The 18,757-nt window shown below is 59.7% G+C and overlaps 1 protein-coding gene across 1 annotated transcript; it reads left to right on the top strand.

Moving 5' to 3' along the window:
* The first annotated feature begins 5,214 nt into the window (after positions 1-5,214).
* SERINC2 (serine incorporator 2) lies at positions 5,215-16,571 on the top strand. The gene is made up of 10 exons (XM_075114721.1): positions 5,215-5,343; positions 12,214-12,375; positions 12,947-13,134; positions 13,240-13,319; positions 13,793-13,930; positions 14,060-14,229; positions 14,333-14,423; positions 14,556-14,691; positions 15,067-15,276; positions 15,775-16,571. Exons 1-10 carry the CDS (start codon positions 5,305-5,307, stop codon positions 15,911-15,913), a joined length of 1,353 nt encoding a protein of 450 aa, XP_074970822.1. The 5' UTR covers positions 5,215-5,304; the 3' UTR covers positions 15,914-16,571.
* The last annotated feature ends 2,186 nt before the right edge of the window (positions 16,572-18,757 follow it).

Genomic DNA, 18,757 nt, shown 5'->3' with positions numbered 1-18,757 from the left:
AGGCAGCACAGCTGAGAAAATATACTGCTGGCAGCGAACAGGGGTAGCTTCATTCCTGGCCTCCTTGCCTGGCCTCCCTTGGAGCATGGGAAGGGCAGGGGGATCCCCCACACCTCCCAGCGTGGATGAGCAGCACCCTGAGGTCTTGGTGCAGTACCCCAAAGCACCCAAAACACAAGGCTGTGATGTGCTTGCTGGCAGCTGGTGGCCAAGGGGAAGGGTCCTGGGTGCCCTAAAAGCCACATCCAGCAGTGGGGCCAGCCCCTGGGGTGCCGGAGGTGGGATAACCCCAGGGACCAAGGGTTTGTCAAACCCAAAATCAGCACCCCAAAAATGCACCTTACACCATGCCTGCATTAGACAATGCTCTGGAGGAAAGGTACTTGATGGGTTTAACTGGTTTTCAAAATACAGACTCGATTATTAATTATTATTAATTACTGTAATGTAAGTTTATCCATGAATAACATCGCTTGGGCTCAGCAGGAACCCTTCTGGCTGCGCCCACGGCTAAGCTGGTATTGTCCCAGATACAGTCACATGAGATCATTTGTTTTTCCCCCAGGTCCCCGGGTGGGAGTGCATCCCTGGCAAGCTGCGCTTGGCCCCGCTCGCCGCCCGTCTGGTGCCAACTGCAGCCCTGTAATCCCCCTGTGGCGGGCAGAAAATGGTACCCTGACCCCTAATGAACCAGGCACTGGGGAGAGGGGGAAGGAGATGTCCCCCTGTGCCTTGGGGATGCTGAGTGATGCAGGAGAAGGAGCAGAGGGGGAAGTGGAGCAGAAAAAAGGTATTTTATTAGGGGTAATAAAATAGGGAAGGAGGCTTCCAGCCCTGCTGAGCAGTGGGATACAGGCTGGGGGCTTTTGTTGCAGCAGGGGCTGGAGGCAGCCGCGCGTCCCTGGGCTCTGGCAGTATTCCTCATCTCCCATTCCTCATCTCCCCTGTGTGCAGGGTGATGTAAAACCAGTGCTTTGGTGCGTGGGGGACTGTCACAGCTCTGTCAGCTGTGACATTGCTGCCTGCCTTGCTGGGTCCCGGCCCAGCCCAGGGCAGCTCTCGCTGCCGACAAGCCACCTCCAGAGAAGGGGATGGCGAGGGGCTGATGCTGTGGGTGGTGCCGGCGGTGTGGCCTCTGCTCATCAGGAAAAACCAGGCGTGGGGACACCCATGCGAGAGGGGTGGGGAGCCCTCTCCCCCTGGCAACCAGGGCCCTGCTTGGCCACCCAGGAGCAGGCAGGGACCGAGCCCAGCCACCGTCCCCGCCGTCCAGCAGCTGTGTGCACCAGTCTCATACCGGCACTGCCATCTGGCGGCATCATCAAAGGGCACGAGAGGACAGCGTGGGCAGGACTGGTCCCTCCAGGGTCCATGGGGCTGGTGGGGTTTCTGTTCCCGGCGTGCCAGAGGGCTCATGTCCCTGCAAGGCACAGGGGGACCAGGACCAAGGGGTTTCTGTTCCCGGCGTGCCAGAGGGCTCATGTCCCTGCAAGGCACAGGGGGACCAGGACCAAGGGGATAAATACCTCTCTGGCTGATTTGCCCTTCCTGGAAGGAAAGGGATTGAAGGACACTCCTGCTGTGGGGGTCACCGGGCTCTGATATCCAGCTGGGAAGAGATGGGAGCTGCCAGAGCCCTCACCTCCCACCCGGGGGGCTGCACCTGGAGCCAGCCCATCGTGTCCCCAAGGCCACTGCCTGTCCCGTGGGTGCTGCCAGACCCGTGCCCGCACACGGCCAGACCGGGCAGGTGCCCAGCACACAGCCCAGCTGCCTCCTGAAAGGAAAAGCAACCTGAGATCAGCTGAGATCAGCGAGCAATTTATAGGCACTGACCTCTCCTGTTGCAGGACTGCAACCAGCTGACAGCTTTTGGGAGCTCATGGAGGCTTAGAAAAGCTTTTTAAAATTTGTGCCAACTGCTGATCAGAGGCCAAACCTTGGGGCTTTACCTCTGGAGCAAGAAGTGTGACACCCTCCTCTTCCTCAAGGACGCAGGGGGCGTGTGTTGGCTCCCCATCTGCCCCAGCCCTGTGCCCCCAAAGCCTGCCTGATGCTGCATACTCACATACTTTCCCCACTGTCTAAATTTAGGGTCTGGAAGTGGGCTGCACATCCCAGTTTATCTCAGCCCCTGAATTATGCATGCCAGCAGCAGAACAGCACTTGCTGCTCCAGGCGGATGTGCCAGACTCCAGCCGGGCAAGCAGAGCAGGGAAACCTGGTGCCTGCCCAGCCCCGGCTCCCACCCTTGGCTCCGTGCGGGCAGATCCCCTCAGCCACCCTCCCCCAGGGTCTGGGCCCGCAGGGGGAGTGTGTTCAGGCAGGTGGGTGTGCTGGAGATGGTGGGTGTGCTGGAGATGGTGGGTGTGTTGTCAAAGCCAGTAAGAAGGGCTGCTATAGGCAACAAAAGGAAGATTAGGGAAAATATGGGTCCATTGCTCCATGAAATGGGAGACCTGGTGCCACAGGACATGGGAAGGGCTGAGGAGCTTTGCTTTCTTTGCCTCTTGCAAGACCTATTTTCAGGAATCCCAGGTCCCAGAGGCCATGGGGAAAGGCTGGAGCAAGGAAGTCATACCCTTGGTGGAAGAAGATCAGGTCAGGGGATACTTAAGCAAACTGGACTAAGTCCATGGGCCCTGCTGGGATGCACCCACGAGTGCTGAGGGAGGTGGCTAATGTCATTGCGAGGCCACTCTCAACAACATTTGATTGATCATGGTGACTGGGAGAAAAGCCTGAAGGCTGGAGGAAAGCAAATATCACTCCTGTCTCTTCAAGAAGGGCAAGGAGGACCCAGGGAACTATGGGCCCATCAGCCTCACCTCGATCCCTGGGAAGGTGATGGAGCAGCTAATACTGGGAACCATTTCCAGGCACGTTAAGGATGAGAAGTCAGCATGGCTTCCCTAAGGGGAAGCCTAATAGGCTTCTACAATGAAAAGACTGGCTTGGTAAATGAGGGGAGAGCAGTGGGTGTTGTCTACCTGGACTTCAGGAAGGCCTTTGACACTGCCTCCCGTAGGGAAGCTGTTGATGCAGATGGATGAGCTGACAGTGAGGTGGGTTGGAAACTGGCTGAATAGCCAGGCACAGGTGTGGTGACCAGTGGCACATGGTGACTTGGAGGCCAGTCATCAGTGGTGTACCCCAGGGGTCTGGTCTGGGTCCAGTCCTGTTTAACATCTTCACCAACGATCTGAAACCCTGGCCCAGGTTGCCCAGAGAGGTGGTCGATGCCCCATCCCTAGGAACATTCAAGGCCAGGTTGGACGGGGCTCTGAGCAACCTGATGTAGTTGAAGATGTCCCTGCTGACTGCAGGGCGGTTGGACTGCATGGCCTCTAAAGGTCCCTTCCAACCCAAAGCATTCTATGATCTGGATGATGGGGCAGATTGCAAGCCCAGCAAGTTTGCAGATGACACCAAATTGGGAAGGGTGGCTGATATAACAGAAGGTCATGCTGCCATCCAGAGGGACCTAATCAGGCTGGAGAATGGGCTGACAGGAACCTCATGAAGACCAACAAGGGGAAGGGCAAAGTCTTGCTCCTGGGGAAGAACAATTCCAGGCACCAGCACATGCTGGGGGCCGCCCAGCTCAAAGGCAGCTCTGCAGAAAAGGACCGGGGGTCCTGGTGGACACCAGGCTGACCATGAGGCAGCAACGTGCCCTTGCTGCAAATATGGCGAATGGTGGCCTCAGCTGCATTAGGCAAAGCATTGCCAGCAGGTTGGTGGAGGTGATCAGCACCGGTGAGGCCACACCTAGAGTGCTGTGTCCAGTTCTGGGCTCCCCAGTACAAGAGAGACATGGACACGCTGGAGAGAGCCCAACAATGGGCCACGAAGGTGATTAAGGGGCTGGAGCATCTCAGGTATGAGGAAAGGCTGAGAGAGCTGGGACTGTTCAGCCTGGAGCAGAGAAGACTCAGGGGGATCTCATCAAATGTCTATAAAGACCTGAAGGGAGGGTTCAAAGAGGACGGATCCAGGCTCTTCTCAGTGGTGCCCAGTGACAGGACCAGCGGCCATGGGCACAAAATGACACACAGGAGGGTCCCGCTGAACATCAGGAAACACTTTTTTTACTGTGAGGGTGACTGAGCACTGGCACAGGTTGCCCAAGGAGGTTGTGGAGACTCCATCCTTGATGATATTCAAATATCCTCTGGACACGGTCCTGGGCAACTGGCTCTAGATGGTCCTGCTTGAGCAGGCGGGTTGGACCAGGTGAGCTCCAGAGGTCCCTGCCAACCTCAACCATTCTACGGTTTTGTGATTCTGAGGTGGTGGGTGTGCTGGAGCCGGTGGGTGTACTGGAGCTGGTGGGTGTGCTGGAGCCGGTGGGTGTGCTGGACTTGTAGGACTTGATGTCCAGGGGTAGCAGCCCGACACTCTGTTCTTCCTGGGCCTCAAGCACAGCCACTGTGCTTGATCCCATGTGTCCCCTCCGCCCCTCTCAGCAAGGCCACATCTGGCTGCCCAAGCAGCATTCATCTGTGAAAAATCACAGGGCTTCACTAATTTCTCTCCTGATGACCCCAGGCTCCCACAGCATTGCCAGCTGCTCTGGGGACAGGCGGTGGTGGGGACCCGACCCGGCCTTTCCGAAGGGACCCAGCTCACAGCAAACACACTCAAAATACCCCTCGGGACCCTGAGATGCCTTCACAGAAGCCGACCCCTCCCCGCGGGCTGCTTCGAGGCGAGGGAGAGCCCCGGCAGTGTGGGCCTGGGCATCCTCCCCAGCCCCGGGGGCATCCCAGACACTCCTCTCCGGACCAGGCTCGGGGTGTCGGTGGGGTCCCCTCGGCCGTAAACGGTGAAGGAGGGTCCGGGGCTGCCACCTCCCCGGTCGGGGGCGGCAGGGGCTCGGGGTGGGGGTGGGGTGGAGGGGCTGCCCTGCCGTCGGGAGGGAGCCGTGGGAGGGACTGAAGGATCCGGGAGGGAGCCGGGGGGGTACCCGGGGGCTATCGAGGGACCCGGGAGCGACCCGGGGAGCACCCGGGGAGTATCGAGGGACCCGGGTGGGGATAGAGGGATCCGGGGAGTCCGGCCCGGAGGGACCGAGGGACCCGGGAGGACCCGGGGGGTACCCGGGAGGAACCCAGGGGGGACCCGCCCCGGCGCTGCTCCCCCGCCCCGCAGGGGCCGCCCGGGGGAGGCGCGGCGGCAGCGACGCGCCCCGAGCTCGGCGCCCCGGGGCCGGCCCGGGCGGAGCCCGCGCGGCGGCGGGGGGCGGGGAGCCGGGGAGCCCCGAAGCGGGAGCCGGGAGCCGGCGGCAGCCGCGGCCGCACCATGGGGGCCTGCCTCGGCGTCTGCTCCCTGCTCAGCTGCGTGAGTGCCCGCCCCGGCGGCGCCCCGGGGGGGGGCGGGGGTGGGGGTGGGGGGGGTCGACACACACCCTGGTGCTGCGGGTCCGGAGGAGGGTCCAGGGCAGGTCTGGGAGCAACGGAGGGGTGCGTCCCGGTACACGCGCGGGGGGCCCAGGGGAGATCCAGGCCCGCTGCAGCCGGGGTTGGGGTGGGGTGGGGTGGCGTGGGTGGGGGCAGGAGACGCTGGGGGTTCCAGGGGGATGCAGCTCTCTGTGCCTGGGGGGGGATGCAGGGGACCCCCGGGGGGATGCAGGGAACCCTGGGGACGCGCACCCCTGTGTATGTGAGGGATGCAGGGGATCCCCGGGGGGATGCAGGGGACCCTGGGGTCGCACACCCCTGTGTATGTGAGGGATGCAGGGGACCCCCGAGGGGATGCAGGGGACCCCGGGGACCTGCACCCCTATGTATGTGAGGGATGCAGGGGACCCCCGGGGGATGCACCCCTGAGTAGCCAGGGGATGCCTGGGGGGGATGCACCCCTCTGTGCCTGGAGGGATGCGGGGCATCCCTGGAGCAGGGCATCCCAATGCACCCCAGGGTGTCCAGGGGAGACCCTGAGGGTTCACCCCAGGGAACTCTGGGGCTCACGAATGTCATGGCTGGGGGGAGCCTGGAGTTTGAGTGCATCTGGGGCTGTGCACCCCAGTGCACCTGAGGGACGTGGGTAGCCACCGGGGTGGGGGGGACCTGGTACCACTGTGCCTGGGGGAAGCAAGGGCTGACACCCCGCAGCACCCACATGATGCTGAGGGGCCGGGGGTCCTGCCTGCTTCTCACCGCTGAGCCCCAAAGTGGGGGGCGGGAATAAGAGAAGGAGCTGGGGGGTGCAGGTGTGCGTGTGGCAGGGCTCTGTGTGGGGTGCCATGGCCCAGGGCAGGTGCAGGGCGGGTGCAGGGTGTGTGGTTTGGGGTGCCGTGCCCGGTGACGCAGGCTGCGGCCCATGGCCGGCATTGCCTTTCCTGGCATTGCCTCACCTGTGGGCACGGGGCCAAGGCAGGGCTGTGAAACCAGCCCGTGAGCTGCCAGCCTGGAAACGGGGCCAGTTTTGCAACTTGACCTCAAAATTTTGGTGGTTTGACAAACAAGGAGCTTTAGAAACAAAAGACTGGGAGGAGGGTGGTTTGCAAGGCCTCTATCTGTAATACACCTCCGATACTTTTCCTTATGGGCAGGTATTGGAAAAGCTGGGAGTTATTCCAGAGCAGGGCTGGGGAGGCTTCTGCCCTAATTCTGTTTTTTTTTCCTCCCTGAAAAACTATTCTAGTAACGGGGTAGAGTTGCTATATAGGTTTAGCTCTCCTGTTCCATCCAGTGGAGCTGGCTGACTAAAGGGGTGTTTTAGCTCAATTCTGAACTGAAAAACCACAACAGAGGAAAAAAAAAAACCACTCTCCAAACCAAACAACCCCCGCATGTATTTTTTTAAATTTTTAATAAGAAAATCTGAAGTAACTCCTTCTGGTCAGCCTGCATCATTTGACTCAAAGCAGCACCGGAGGGCATGGTTTAGGAGACACGGTCGTGTTGGGTTGATGGTTGGACTTGATGATCCTAGAGGCCTTTTCCAACCTTACTGACTGTATGATTCCCAAGCCATCTTTCAGCACTGTTAAAACTCTACAAGCCGCTCCTGAGTGACACTTTGCACCGCACAAGAAAAATTTCCCTTTCTCTGCCTGCAGCGATTTGCCCGACTCTGGCCACCGCTGCCGTGAGCAGGGTGGTCACCTCCAGCTGCCTTCCTGGGGGGGCAGGCTTGGTGTTTGCCAGCAGAAGCCTGCCCAAGCCAAAGCAAACCCGGGGCGCTCGTGCAGCCCTCTGGCACGGTTTGGGCACCCCGTGGGGACTGTCAGCCTCGTAGTACCAACGCAAAGCCATCTGCCAGAGGTGAGAGCCACCAGCCTCCCACGCCTGTGCCTCACCCTGTGGGTTTGGTACTGATTAACCTGATGGGTCATTAGTTAAACGGGAGATAAAGACCGGTTGCTCGACATTGCTTGTGGCTGACGCAGTCTCTGTGTCCCTGGGCTTGCTGGCGTGAAGGCAGCTTGCGGAAGATGTGTTGTTGGGGTGGGTGTTGGGCTGGTGTTGTTGATTTGGTGTAGTTGGGTTGGGTGTTGGGTTGGTGTTGTTGCATTTACCCGTGTTGGACTGGGTGGACAGTGCTTGTCCGGCTCTGGCCACGCTCGCCCAGCCTCCAGGCAGAGGAGAGAGCACAGCAGCCCTTACGTGCAAGTCGGGCTGCAGGTGAGCTGGATTTAATGAGGAAGTCGATAGCGAAACTGGAGAGATTAATCTTCTGTCTGCAGTGGCTGAAAACTGATGCTTCCTCGCTAATCTGCTGCTCTCATGCTGCAACCACTTCCCTCAGCTGGCTTTTTTCCATCCTGCTGTTTGGTCGTTGGCCACGTTCATACTTACAGGCGTCTTTGAAAGCCTTTGACGGAAGGTGTATCAGAGCGTGTCCAGCGCTGCCTTAATGTGGGAGGATTTTCCTTGCTTTTAACCTATTTGCTTTTTAAAGAAAAAGCCTGAATTCAAGAGGTGCCCAGGCAGCAGGTCAGGTTAGCACATGGCCCAAGGGATCTGCTTCCTTTGCGGAGGAGCTTAGAGGGAGACTCTCGCGTTACTGCTGCACAGAGCAGGTCAGCGGGACGGGGCTGTTGTACCCCGTTACCTCGGCGGTTGCCTTCCTGTGGTTGCAAGAGACTGTAGAACCTGAAATACAACCATGGAGCTTGGCCATGTAAGAGTCGTCCTTGAAAACAAACCTGTGCAAGCTCCAGGGGTGCTGCGGGCTCCCGAAAACCTCGGACTAGAAACCAGCTCATCCACCTGCAGCTTCCCCCGAGGTCAGCCGCAAGGTTTGGAGGCTGCGCGTGGGGCAAGGGTTCCCCTTCAGCCCAGCTCCATCGTGGCCCTGTGGATACCCCTTCACGCCCTCCTCCCACACCGACCCTGGGGAAAACGTGACACCCGAGGCCGTGCCTCCTGCACATCTTCGGTGATGCTTGGACGTGGGACTGAGCCCCCAAATCCCACCCCAAATTAAACAACAACAAACCTCACGATTTTCCAGGCCAGCGTCAGTGATTTTGGTACTGGTGCTTTTTATTTCAGTTGACACTGAAGGGAGAGGAGCTGGAGGCATTGATGAGCTTAAAGTTAAGCGTGTGCCCAGGTGCTTTGCTAGGCCAGGTCAAATAACGCAGCAATTCTGCATTAAAAGGGATTTTTGTTGTTGTACTCTATTTTTTTTTTAATTTGAAGGTGAAATACAGTAACACTGGCACATTTTAAGTGCATTCTTGTGCAAGTGGTGCATTTAATGAGCTTGAAAGGAAGCAATCTCTAATTGAAGGCCGTTTTTTTCATGCTTTCAAGATGGAAACATAAAGTGATGTCTCTTGAGTAGCTCCTGGAGAGGCGTGATGAGGGTCCCCATGGGATGCGGGGGCTCCTCTCGCCCGCCTCAGCTCCTGTGGGCACCCTCAGCTCAACACAGCCTCTGGTGGGGCTGGGACATGGGACTAGGGTGTGGGTAAAGAGGAATAGATCAGGAAGGAGGTGATTTTCCTCAAATAATGAAGTGCTTATATTTAGGAAAGAAATTCAAAGCCACCTCTAGTGGTTTGGGGGCATCAAAGCGATTGCTCATGAGCATCCCTGATGAGGGAGCTGTGGGTTTGACGTCCTTCTCACCCAGCAGCTCAACACCTGTTTTTTTTCTGCCACGTCCATTTTTAACACAAATTTTAGTGATGAGAAATATATATTTGGGTTGATACTGAGCAATATTTAATTAATATTGATTGCTGGGTGTAATTAGGAAGTACGTAGCCAAAATAAACACACAACACATGCAACCCTTAATACTAGAAGAGAGATGGACTCTTCTTGTGCTTACAAGTGCATCTGGCTGGCTGGTGTGTCTAAAGTGCAGGAGGGGAAGAGCTGTTCAAAGGGAAGAAATGAAGTATGAAAAGCAAAATAAATCGATGAAGTTAGCTTGTAAATAGAGGGAAAGTAGTTTGCTGAGGACTGGGGATGGTCACAGGATTTCCTAGGAAGAAGCTGGCTCTGATACAGGGAATTAAAAACACCCAGTTCTGTAAATTTTAAAATAAGTGGATTTGGGAATGCATTTAACTAGAGAAAAATATTTGGAAAGTGAAGCAGTAGTATTTTAAACAAACTCCAAATATTTAATTCCCGTTGTTCTGTAGCTGGAAGCTTTCCAGCACCCGCTTGGGGATTTCTTGTTGCTCCCTGGGCCGGTGTGTGCGACGGGGAGGCTGTGGGCTTGTGATGGCTTCAGTGCGGCATTGATAAAAAAGGAAATACCCTGAAGTTCCCCTATTTTAGAGGACTCGGGCTGTATTTTGCTGTTACGTTGTTTGTGCTGTCTGCCCCGAGAGCCCCACTGTTGCCGCTCACACCATGGGGAGCTGGGGCAGAGTTGGGAATGTAGTTTTAATTTAGCTTTTGGGTCCTTTGAGGCTTTATTTAGCACTTCAGCCCATCTGTTTGTTTACATGGGGTCAAAATTGGCTCTTGGTTCAGCAGCCAGGAGGGTATCGCCACCTGCTTTGCCTTGATGTTGGTTTTATGTCTCCAGCCAGCCCTGACAATTCCTGAGAGTGCAGCAGCTTCAATGCAAACCGAAGAGACACCTTATTCGCCTGTTTTTTTCCCCAAAAATTTAACGTGGGACCTTCTGCTCGCATGACATAGTGGATTAGTGCCCCAGGAGTGACAGGCCATCCCAAAAAGCTTCTTCCATTCTCTTGCTTGAAAATGCCCTATTTATTCTCCAACTTCAGCCTCTTTTTGGGAAAACAGGAGTTTCAGGATGTGGCAGCAGGCTGGGAGATCCCAGGGCTGGCGCGGGTGATTAAGAGACTAAAAATCTTCCCCATCCAGATCAGGGCTGCCACAGTCAGGGCTGTGGCAGTATCCTGCATTCCCGCCCCATTAAAACCTGCTATACAAACCCCCTGCAGCTGTTCTGCAGTGGCGCGAGTCTCATGTCCCTGGTCTCACTGCGAATGTCACCCACACCACCGCGCACTGGGGCGAGGGCGCACCCGGCAGCGCTGCCCAAGCCGGATTTCACAGAGTCCCAGAATGGTGGGGGTTGGAAGGACCCTCTGGAGCTCACCCCGTCCCACCCCTGCGTGAGCAGGCACCCCCAGAGCAGGGGGCACAGGGCCGCGTCCAGGCGGGGGGTGAATGTCTCCAGGGAAGGGACCCCACAGCCTCTCTGGGCAGCCTGTGCCCCTGCTCTGGCACCCGCACAGGGAAGGGGTTTGTCCTCATGTTCAGGTGGAGCTTCCCGTGTTCCAGCTTGTGCCCGTGGCCCCTTGGCCTGGCGTTGGGCACCGCTGAAAAGAGCCCGGCCCCATCCTCCTGACACCCGCCCTTCAGATATTGATAAGCATCGATGAGATCCCCCCTCAGCCTTCTCTTCTCCAGGCTGAACAGACCCAGGTCTCTCAGCCTTTCCTCACAAGGGAGATGCTCCAGCCCCTGATCACCTCCGTAGCTCTCCGCTGGACTCTCTCCAGCAGTTCCCTGCCCTTCTTGAACTGGGGGGCCCAGAACTGGACGCAGCCCCCCAGATGTGGCCTCACTGGGGCAGAGCAGAGGGGGAGGAGAACCTCCCTCGCCCTGCTGGCCACACTCCTTTCCATGCACCCCAGGACACCGCTGGCCCCCTTGGCCCCAAGGGCCCGGTGCTGGCTCAGGGTCACCTCGCTGCCCCCCAGCACCTCCAGGGCCTCTCAGCAGAGCCGCTCTCCAGCAGGTCCCCCCCAGCCTGTGCTGGTGCGGGGGGCTGTTCCTCCCCAGGGGCAGGACCCTGCACTGGTTCCTGTTGAATTCCCTGAGGCTCCCCTGGGCCCAGCTCCCCAGCCTGCCCAGCCCTCGCTGGGTGCCAGCACAGCCCTCCGGCGTACCAGCCGCTCCTCCCGGCTTGGGATCGTCAGCGAACTTGCTGCAGGGATGCTCTGTCCCTTTGCCCAGGGCATTGATGAATATGTTGAGCAGGGCTGGACCCAGCACAGACCCCTGGGGAACACCACTAGTTACGGGCCTCCAGCCAGACTCTGCCCCATTGATCACGACCCTCTGAGCTCTGCCGTTCAGCCAGTTCTCCATCCGCCTCACTGTCCACTCATCCAACCCACACTTCCTTAGCTTGTCCATGAAGAAGTTATGGGAGACAGCACCGAATGCCTTGCTGAAATGAAGATAAACAACAATTTGGGAAGCCAAGACCCACCATGGACAACCAGAGATGCTGTGCCTCAGTTTCCCCACCTGTAAAATGGTCTTTGGGGAGGGGGTGGATGGCAGAACTTGTTTCCCCATGATGCTGATATTGGTCTTTTCCCCATCCCATATTAGATTGAAAAGGCAGCCTTAAATTATTCTGCAAACTCATTTTATTTGGTAAAGAAAGGAGGCTCCTGCAGGGCAGTGCTTCATTTTGACCGGAGCCTTTTCCTGCACACAATTGCTGGGAAGCAAAAAAGAAGATGAAGGTGTCTGCAGGACTCTCGGTGTCATTTTCCAAGTTGGTTGGTTATGGCCAACTTGGCTCTTTTTGGTTTCCAGCAACTCTTTTGGGGGATTTGGGGCCATTTCCATGAGGTCCCGCAGGGTGTGGGTTGTGGTGCTGGCTGGCGAGATGCCCCTGGAGCAAAGCCCCTGGAGCAAAGCCCCTGGCTCAGCGGTGTGGATTCCTGGGCAGATCTTACGGTTCGACCTGGGCACATGTTCTGGGGCCAATTTCGACCCCTCCGACACGGGGATGCTCTCATTGCAGGTGTCATGTCTCTGTGGCTCCGCGCCGTGCCTGCTCTGCGGCTGCTGCCCCTCGGCCAAGAACTCCACCATCTCCCGCCTCCTCTTCACCTTCTTCCTCTTCCTCGGCACCCTCGTGTCCATCATTATGATAATCCCTGGCGTGGAGAAGGAGCTGCACAAGGTAAATAACTCACGGGGGTCGTTGGGCTTGGATGCCCTGGGGAAGAGGTTTAGTTTGTGGTGGGTGGGTATGTGAGGCTGAATGAGAAAGTGAAGTTTTAGGGCATGATGTTGCTTCTGTTCCTTTTTTTTTTCTGAGCATCTCACTGGGAGAAGGTGTTATTAACCACGGTTTTCCACAGAGGGGAAAATGCAGTGGGATAATTTCATGCATTATCTAATTTTCCCAGATGTCTCCCAGGAAAGTTTCCTACATCCCATTTTTGGGTTAAATTGGCCGAGTGACTTGCAAGTCACGAAGGTGGGACTTCAGATGCAGGGAGCTGAGGCCTGCCAGCCAAGCTAATGCGAAGGCAGGCCAGTCTTTTTGGGAAATGCTGGTTTCATCGCAGCTTTCTACTGAGCTGCAGGGTGGCTTTCGCTGTGTCCCCACCACTGTCCCCGAGCAAGCCAACCACGTGTTTTACAGGTGGCATTGGAGCAGGCGTGGGCTGGGCCATCTTTGGTTGCACCAGGGCTCGTGGTGGGTGCAGGGTGCTGGGGTGATGGTCACCCTCCCGTCGCCTTTGCAGCTCCCTGGCTTCTGTGAAGGCAGTGGGTCAGTCCTGGGGGTCCAGACCCACGTTGACTGCGGCAGCTTCCTGGGCCACAAAGCTGTGTACCGCATGGGCTTCGCCATGGCCGCCTTCTTCTTCCTCTTCGCCACGCTCATGGTGTGCGTGCGCAGCAGCAAGGACCCGCGCGCCGCCGTGCAGAACGGGTGAGCGTTCGGCCCTGGGGTGGGGGGATGCTGGTGTGGGGGCAGACCCCCCTCTGCCCAGCTGGGTTCCCGCTTGCAGACTGTGCCTCCTCTCTCCTCCTGCAGCTTCTGGTTCTTCAAGTTCCTGGCGCTGGTGGGGATCACGGTGGGGGCCTTCTACATCCCCGATGGTGCCTTCACCTCAGGTGAGGAGCTGCCTCCGCTCTCCTCTGCATCGCTGGGTTAACCCCCAGCACAGGATTACACAGGGTTACGGGGCAATCCATTTAGCAAGGCGTATTGTGACAGGACAAGGGGTGATGGTTTTAAACTAAAGGAGGCTAGATTTAGACTAGATATAAGGAAAAAGTTTTTTTAAATTGAGGGTGGTGAGACACTGGCCCAGGTTGCCCAAGAGGCTGTAGATGCCCCATCCCTGGAGGCATCCAAGGCCAGGCTGGACGGGGCTCTGAGCAACCTGATCTGGTTGAAGCTGTCCCTGCTCACTGCAGGGGGGTTGGGCTGGACGGGCTCTGAAAGCCCCCTCCAGCCCAAACCATTCTGTGATTCTATGATTCTAAACCCAGGGCTGGAGTCGGCATCCCTGCTGCTGCGTGCCCCCGCTATTGCCCAATTCCCATTTTCCCTGCTATTAGCTGGTTTTTCTCTTCCCCTCAAGTCTGGTTTTACTTTGGTGTGGTCGGCTCCTTCCTCTTCATCCTCATCCAGCTCGTCCTCCTCATCGACTTCGCCCACTCCTGGAGCCAGCTGTGGCTGCGTAACGCGGGCGAGAGCAACGCCAAGGGCTGGTATGCAGGTCGGTACAGCTGGCACCGCAGAGGGTTTAGGGATGGTGAAATTCATCCTGGGAGTGGGTGACACTGAGCTGGCGGGGGCTCAGGGCTCTGCTCCAGCATCTTTCCTTTTTGCTTTCTCCCTCCCCCAGCCCTTTGCATCATCACCTTCATCTTCTACGCCACCTCCATTGCGGCCATAGTGTTGCTCTACATCTACTACACCAAGCCTGAGGGATGCACGGAGGGCAAGGTCCTCATCAGCATCAACCTCATCCTCTGCCTCATTGTCTCTGCCGTGTCCATCCTGCCCAAGATCCAGGTGAGGCGGTGGGGGGAACACCTGGGAGGCCAGTGGCTGTGTCACCGCGGGGCCACCCCAGGTATATGGGGCCAGCCCTGAGCACCCACTATTATGTTTGCAGGATGTTCAGCCACACTCGGGGCTGCTGCAGGCATCCCTCATCACCCTCTACACCATCTATGTCACCTGGTCCGCCCTGGCCAATGTACCAAGTAAGAAGGATGTGGCCTCAGGCTCAGGAGGGGGGTGCATGGGGCAGGACCATGCACTGGGGTGGGTGCTTTGCCCCCCTGGGTCTCTGGGGGCTGGGAAAGGTGCTGAACCCCCTGCCTGTCCCCCCGTAGCCCACACCTGCAACCCCACGCTGCTGGTGAGGAACAGCACTGGCTCGGCAACAGCCACCCAGCCGCTGACAACCTGGTGGGATGCCCCGAGCATCGTGGGGCTGATAATCTTCATCCTCTGCACCCTCTTCATCAGGTGAGGACTTGGCTCGTGACCCCAGGGACTGCACCGTCCCTCTCCCTGCCCAGAGCAGGGAGGCATCGGGTGGCTTTTAGGGAACGGCAGTGCTGGAGGGGAGGTTGCAGCCTGGTCCGAGGTTTTTGACACTAAGTGCCTCTTGCAAAGCCATCCCGGTCCCCAGGGGCACAGGCTGGCTGCTCTGCAGGGTCATGGTCACAGCTTTTAGGGTTTCCACAGAAGCTGCATCCCCAAAACTGCTGTGCCAGTCCCAGGGATGGCCCTGCAGGGTATCCTGAGGCGGGTGGGCATGGGGGGGCTGAGCTCGGGCTGGGGGGCAGCCGAGGAGGCAGCGGGCAGGCAGCCCTGAGCCTGCCGCCCCTCTGCCCGCAGCGTCCGCTCCTCGGACCACCCGCAGGTCAACAAGCTGATGCTGACGGAGGAAAGCGCAGCCGGGGCGGGCAGCGAGGCGGCCGTGGAGAGCGGGCTGCACCGTGCCTACGACAACGAGCAGGACGGCGTGTCCTACAACTACACCTTCTTCCACCTCTGCCTTCTCCTGGCTGCCCTCTACATCATGATGACGCTCACCAACTGGTACAGGTGGGCAGAGCTCTGGCGGGGCCAGGGGCTGTGCCCCTTCCTCTGCACCCCCTTCTCCTGGCATCCTCCCAGCTCCTGCCCTGGGCACAGCTGTTCGCTGAGGTGCATCCATGTGCAAACCCACTTAACGTGCACCCTAATCACCGTTAATTATTTTTAGGTAGCGTAGAGCTGCCAGCTTGCGGCTGCAGCATCCTCCGCTGCAGCCCGGGACCCCCTGGGACATGGCGGGGAGCAGAGACCCAGGCCCTGGGGTGCTGTAAGCTGCAGCACCGGGGTCGCATCCCCTGGACGAGCTGTGGGGAGCTGTGTGGCCACAGGCACGGGGCTCCTCCTCTCTCCCCTCCATGCCCTTTGCATTGCACCCATGGCTCGGTGCTCACAGCCTCCACCCCTTCACAGTGTGGTTGCTGCCCGCCGTGCTGGGGGCGTGCAGGGGGATGCCACCCTGCTGGCACAGCGTGGTGATGGGTGCCGCCTGCCTGTTTGCTGTTTCAGGCCTGATGAGAACTTGCAGGTGCTGACGAGTCCCTGGACAGCCGTGTGGGTGAAGATCTGCTCCAGCTGGGCTGGGCTCCTGCTCTACCTCTGGACGTTGGTGGCTCCACTGGTGCTGCCGGACCGGGACTTCAGCTGAGGTGGTCCCGGGCACCCTGCTGCCAGGTTGGAGCCATCGCGGCTTGTCCCTCGAGGCTGGAGACAGCCCCAGCTCTGCCTTAGCCTTGGGTTCTGCACGCAGGAGCAGCTGTGCTGGGTTGTGCCTTCTTGCAGGTCTTCTGTTTTAATTTGAAAGGGATGAAGTGCCAAGCAGGGAAACTCAGTAAGGGCTGAGAAAGACTTGAGGATGTTTTTAAAGCTCTTATCATGTCCATGTTTGTCTTCTGCCTTTGGCTGTGCCTCCACACCCTCTTCTTCTAGTGGAGACCCCCACCTTGCCTTGGGAGGGTTTGGCTTTCACCAGCTGCTGTTGCCTCACTTGGTGCCCCGGGACCGCGGTGCCTTTTGGAGGGGCTCTGGGGACTGGCCGGGTATCGGGACCTGGGCACTGGCTGGTGTTGCCTCCCCAGACAGCCTGGAGGAAAATGAATCTCGGGGATTTGTGGCTGGAGGCAGACGTCACCATGATCCCCCCAGCCTCGGTGGTGGCCCCAGCTCCTTGAGGGCTCTCCTGTGCAGCCGTTCCCCATGGGAGGACAGGCTCCTGGTCCTCGCTGGAGCACAGGCTGGGTTTCCCGCGGCTATGCTGGCCAGGCCCCAGCGCCTTGCCTTGTTAATAAAGTCTCGTTTGGAACAAACCTGGCAGATTTGTCCTTTTGGGGTCTCTCCTGATGTGTGCGCTGCGTGCGTGGGAGGGGATGTAATAAACAGCCCTAATGGCGTGGTGGGGGCGCAGCTGGCTGCCCCATGGGTGCAGGCAGGGGTGGCATCGCTTTGGGGCATGGCAGCTTGAAACCCTGGACTCTGCAGCCAGTCTGTGGCACCCCAAGATTTGCTGCTAAAAAGGGGGGGCACGTTGCCTGCAGGGTGGGGAGTGGTGGTAAGCAAAGTGGGGTGCACAATGTGGGGGGTGCACACAGTATAGGGGCACACGCCATGCCCAAGGACACACAGGGACGGGGCGAGTACCACGGTGGGGTACACACCGTGCTGGGATGGGGTGCATCGCATGATGGGGGTGCACCCTGGGGGCGTGTGTGTGTGGCCGTACGTGAGCGTACACGGTGGCAGGGGGTCCGTGTCCTGCAGCAGCCGTGGGAGGCGAGGGGTGCCCCTCGCCCACCCCAGCCGGGGCTCCCCGGGAAAGGGCCTCCCGGCTCAGCCCTGGGCTGGGGCAGCCGCTCGGCCCATCGCCGTGCCCGGGCTCGCCGTGGGCGGGAGGAGGGGGACTGGGCCGGGGGGGCCGCCGGAGGCAGCGGGGGGGGGCCGGGCCGGGCGTGGGAGCGGCTCAGCGGGGCCGGCGCTCAGCCACGAGGGGGTGCTGGCAGCCCGCGCTGCGGCACCCCCAGATGGCACCGGCACCCCCGGCCGGCACCGCTCAGCCTGCACCCCTCAGCTTTCCCCCGGCACCCCTCAGCCGCACCCCTCAGCCTGCCCCCGGCATCCCTCAGCCTGCACCCTGCACCCCTCAGCCTGCACCAGGCACCCCTCAGCCTGCACCCTGCATCCCCCAGCTTTCCCCCTGCACCCCTCAGCCTGCACCAGGCACCCCTCAGCCTGCACCCTGCATCCCCCAGCTTTCCCCCTGCACCCCTCAGCCTGCCCCACGCACCCCTCAGCCTGCACTCTGCCCCCGGCACCCCCCAGCCTGCACCAGGCACCCCTCAGCCTGCACTCTGCCCCCGGCACCCCCCAGCCTGCACCAGGCACCCCTCAGCCTGCACCCTGCATCCCCCAGCTTTCCCCCTGCACCCCTCAGCCTGCCCCACGCACCCATCAGCCTGCACTCTGCACCCCTCAGCCTGCACCAGGAGCGCTCAGCCTGCAACAGGCACCTTCAGCCTGCATCCTGCATCCCCCAGCTTTCCCCCGGCACCCCTCAGCCGCACCCCTCAGCCTGCCCCCGGCATCCCTCAGTCTGCACCCCCTCAGCCTGCACTCTGCACCCCTCAGCCTGCACCCCGCACCCCCCAGCTTTCCCCCGGCACCCCTCAGCCTACACCCTGCCCCCTGCCCCCGGCACCCCTCAGCCTGCACTCTGCACCCCTCAGCCTGCACCAGGCATCCCTCAGCCTGCACCCTGCATCCCCCAGCTTTCCCCCTGCACCCCTCAGCCTGCACTCTGCCCCCGGCACCCCTCAGCCTGCACCCTGCACCCCTCAGCCTTCACCAGGCACCCCTCAGCCTGCACCAGGCATCCCTCAGCCTGCACCCTGCCCCCTGCCCCCTGCCCCGGCATCCCTCAGCCTGCCCCACGCACCCCTCAGCCTGCACTCTGCACCCCTCAGCCTGCAACAGGCACCTTCAGCCTGCATCCTGCATCCCCCAGCTTTCCCCCGGCACCCCTCAGCCGCACCCCTCAGCCTGCCCCCCGCACCCCCCAGCTTTCCCCCTGCACCCCTCAGCCTACACCCTGCCCCCGGCACCCCTCAGCCTGCACTCTGCCCCCGGCACCCCCCAGCCTGCACCAGGCATCCCTCAGCCTGAACCCTGCATCCCCCAGCTTCCCCCCTGCACCCCTCAGCCTGCACCCTGCACCCCCCAGCTTTCCCCCTGCACCCCTCAGCCTGCACTCTGCACCCCTCAGCCTGCACCCTGCATCCCCCAGCTTTCCCCCTGCACCCCTCAGCCTGCACTCTGCACCCCTCAGCCTGCACCCTGCACCCCCCAGCTTTCCCCCTGCACCCCTCAGCCTGCACTCTGCACCCCTCAGCCTGCACCCTGCATCCCCCAGCTTTCCCCCTGCACCCCTCAGCCTGCACTCTGCACCCCTCAGCCTGCACCCTGCATCCCCCAGCTTTCCCCCTGCACCCCTCAGCCTGCA

Source organism: Phalacrocorax aristotelis, chromosome 20 (genome assembly GCF_949628215.1).
Source record: "Phalacrocorax aristotelis chromosome 20, bGulAri2.1, whole genome shotgun sequence".
Taxonomy (NCBI): Eukaryota; Metazoa; Chordata; class Aves; order Suliformes; family Phalacrocoracidae; genus Phalacrocorax; species Phalacrocorax aristotelis.
This window is presented reverse-complemented; position numbering and strand designations above follow the sequence as displayed.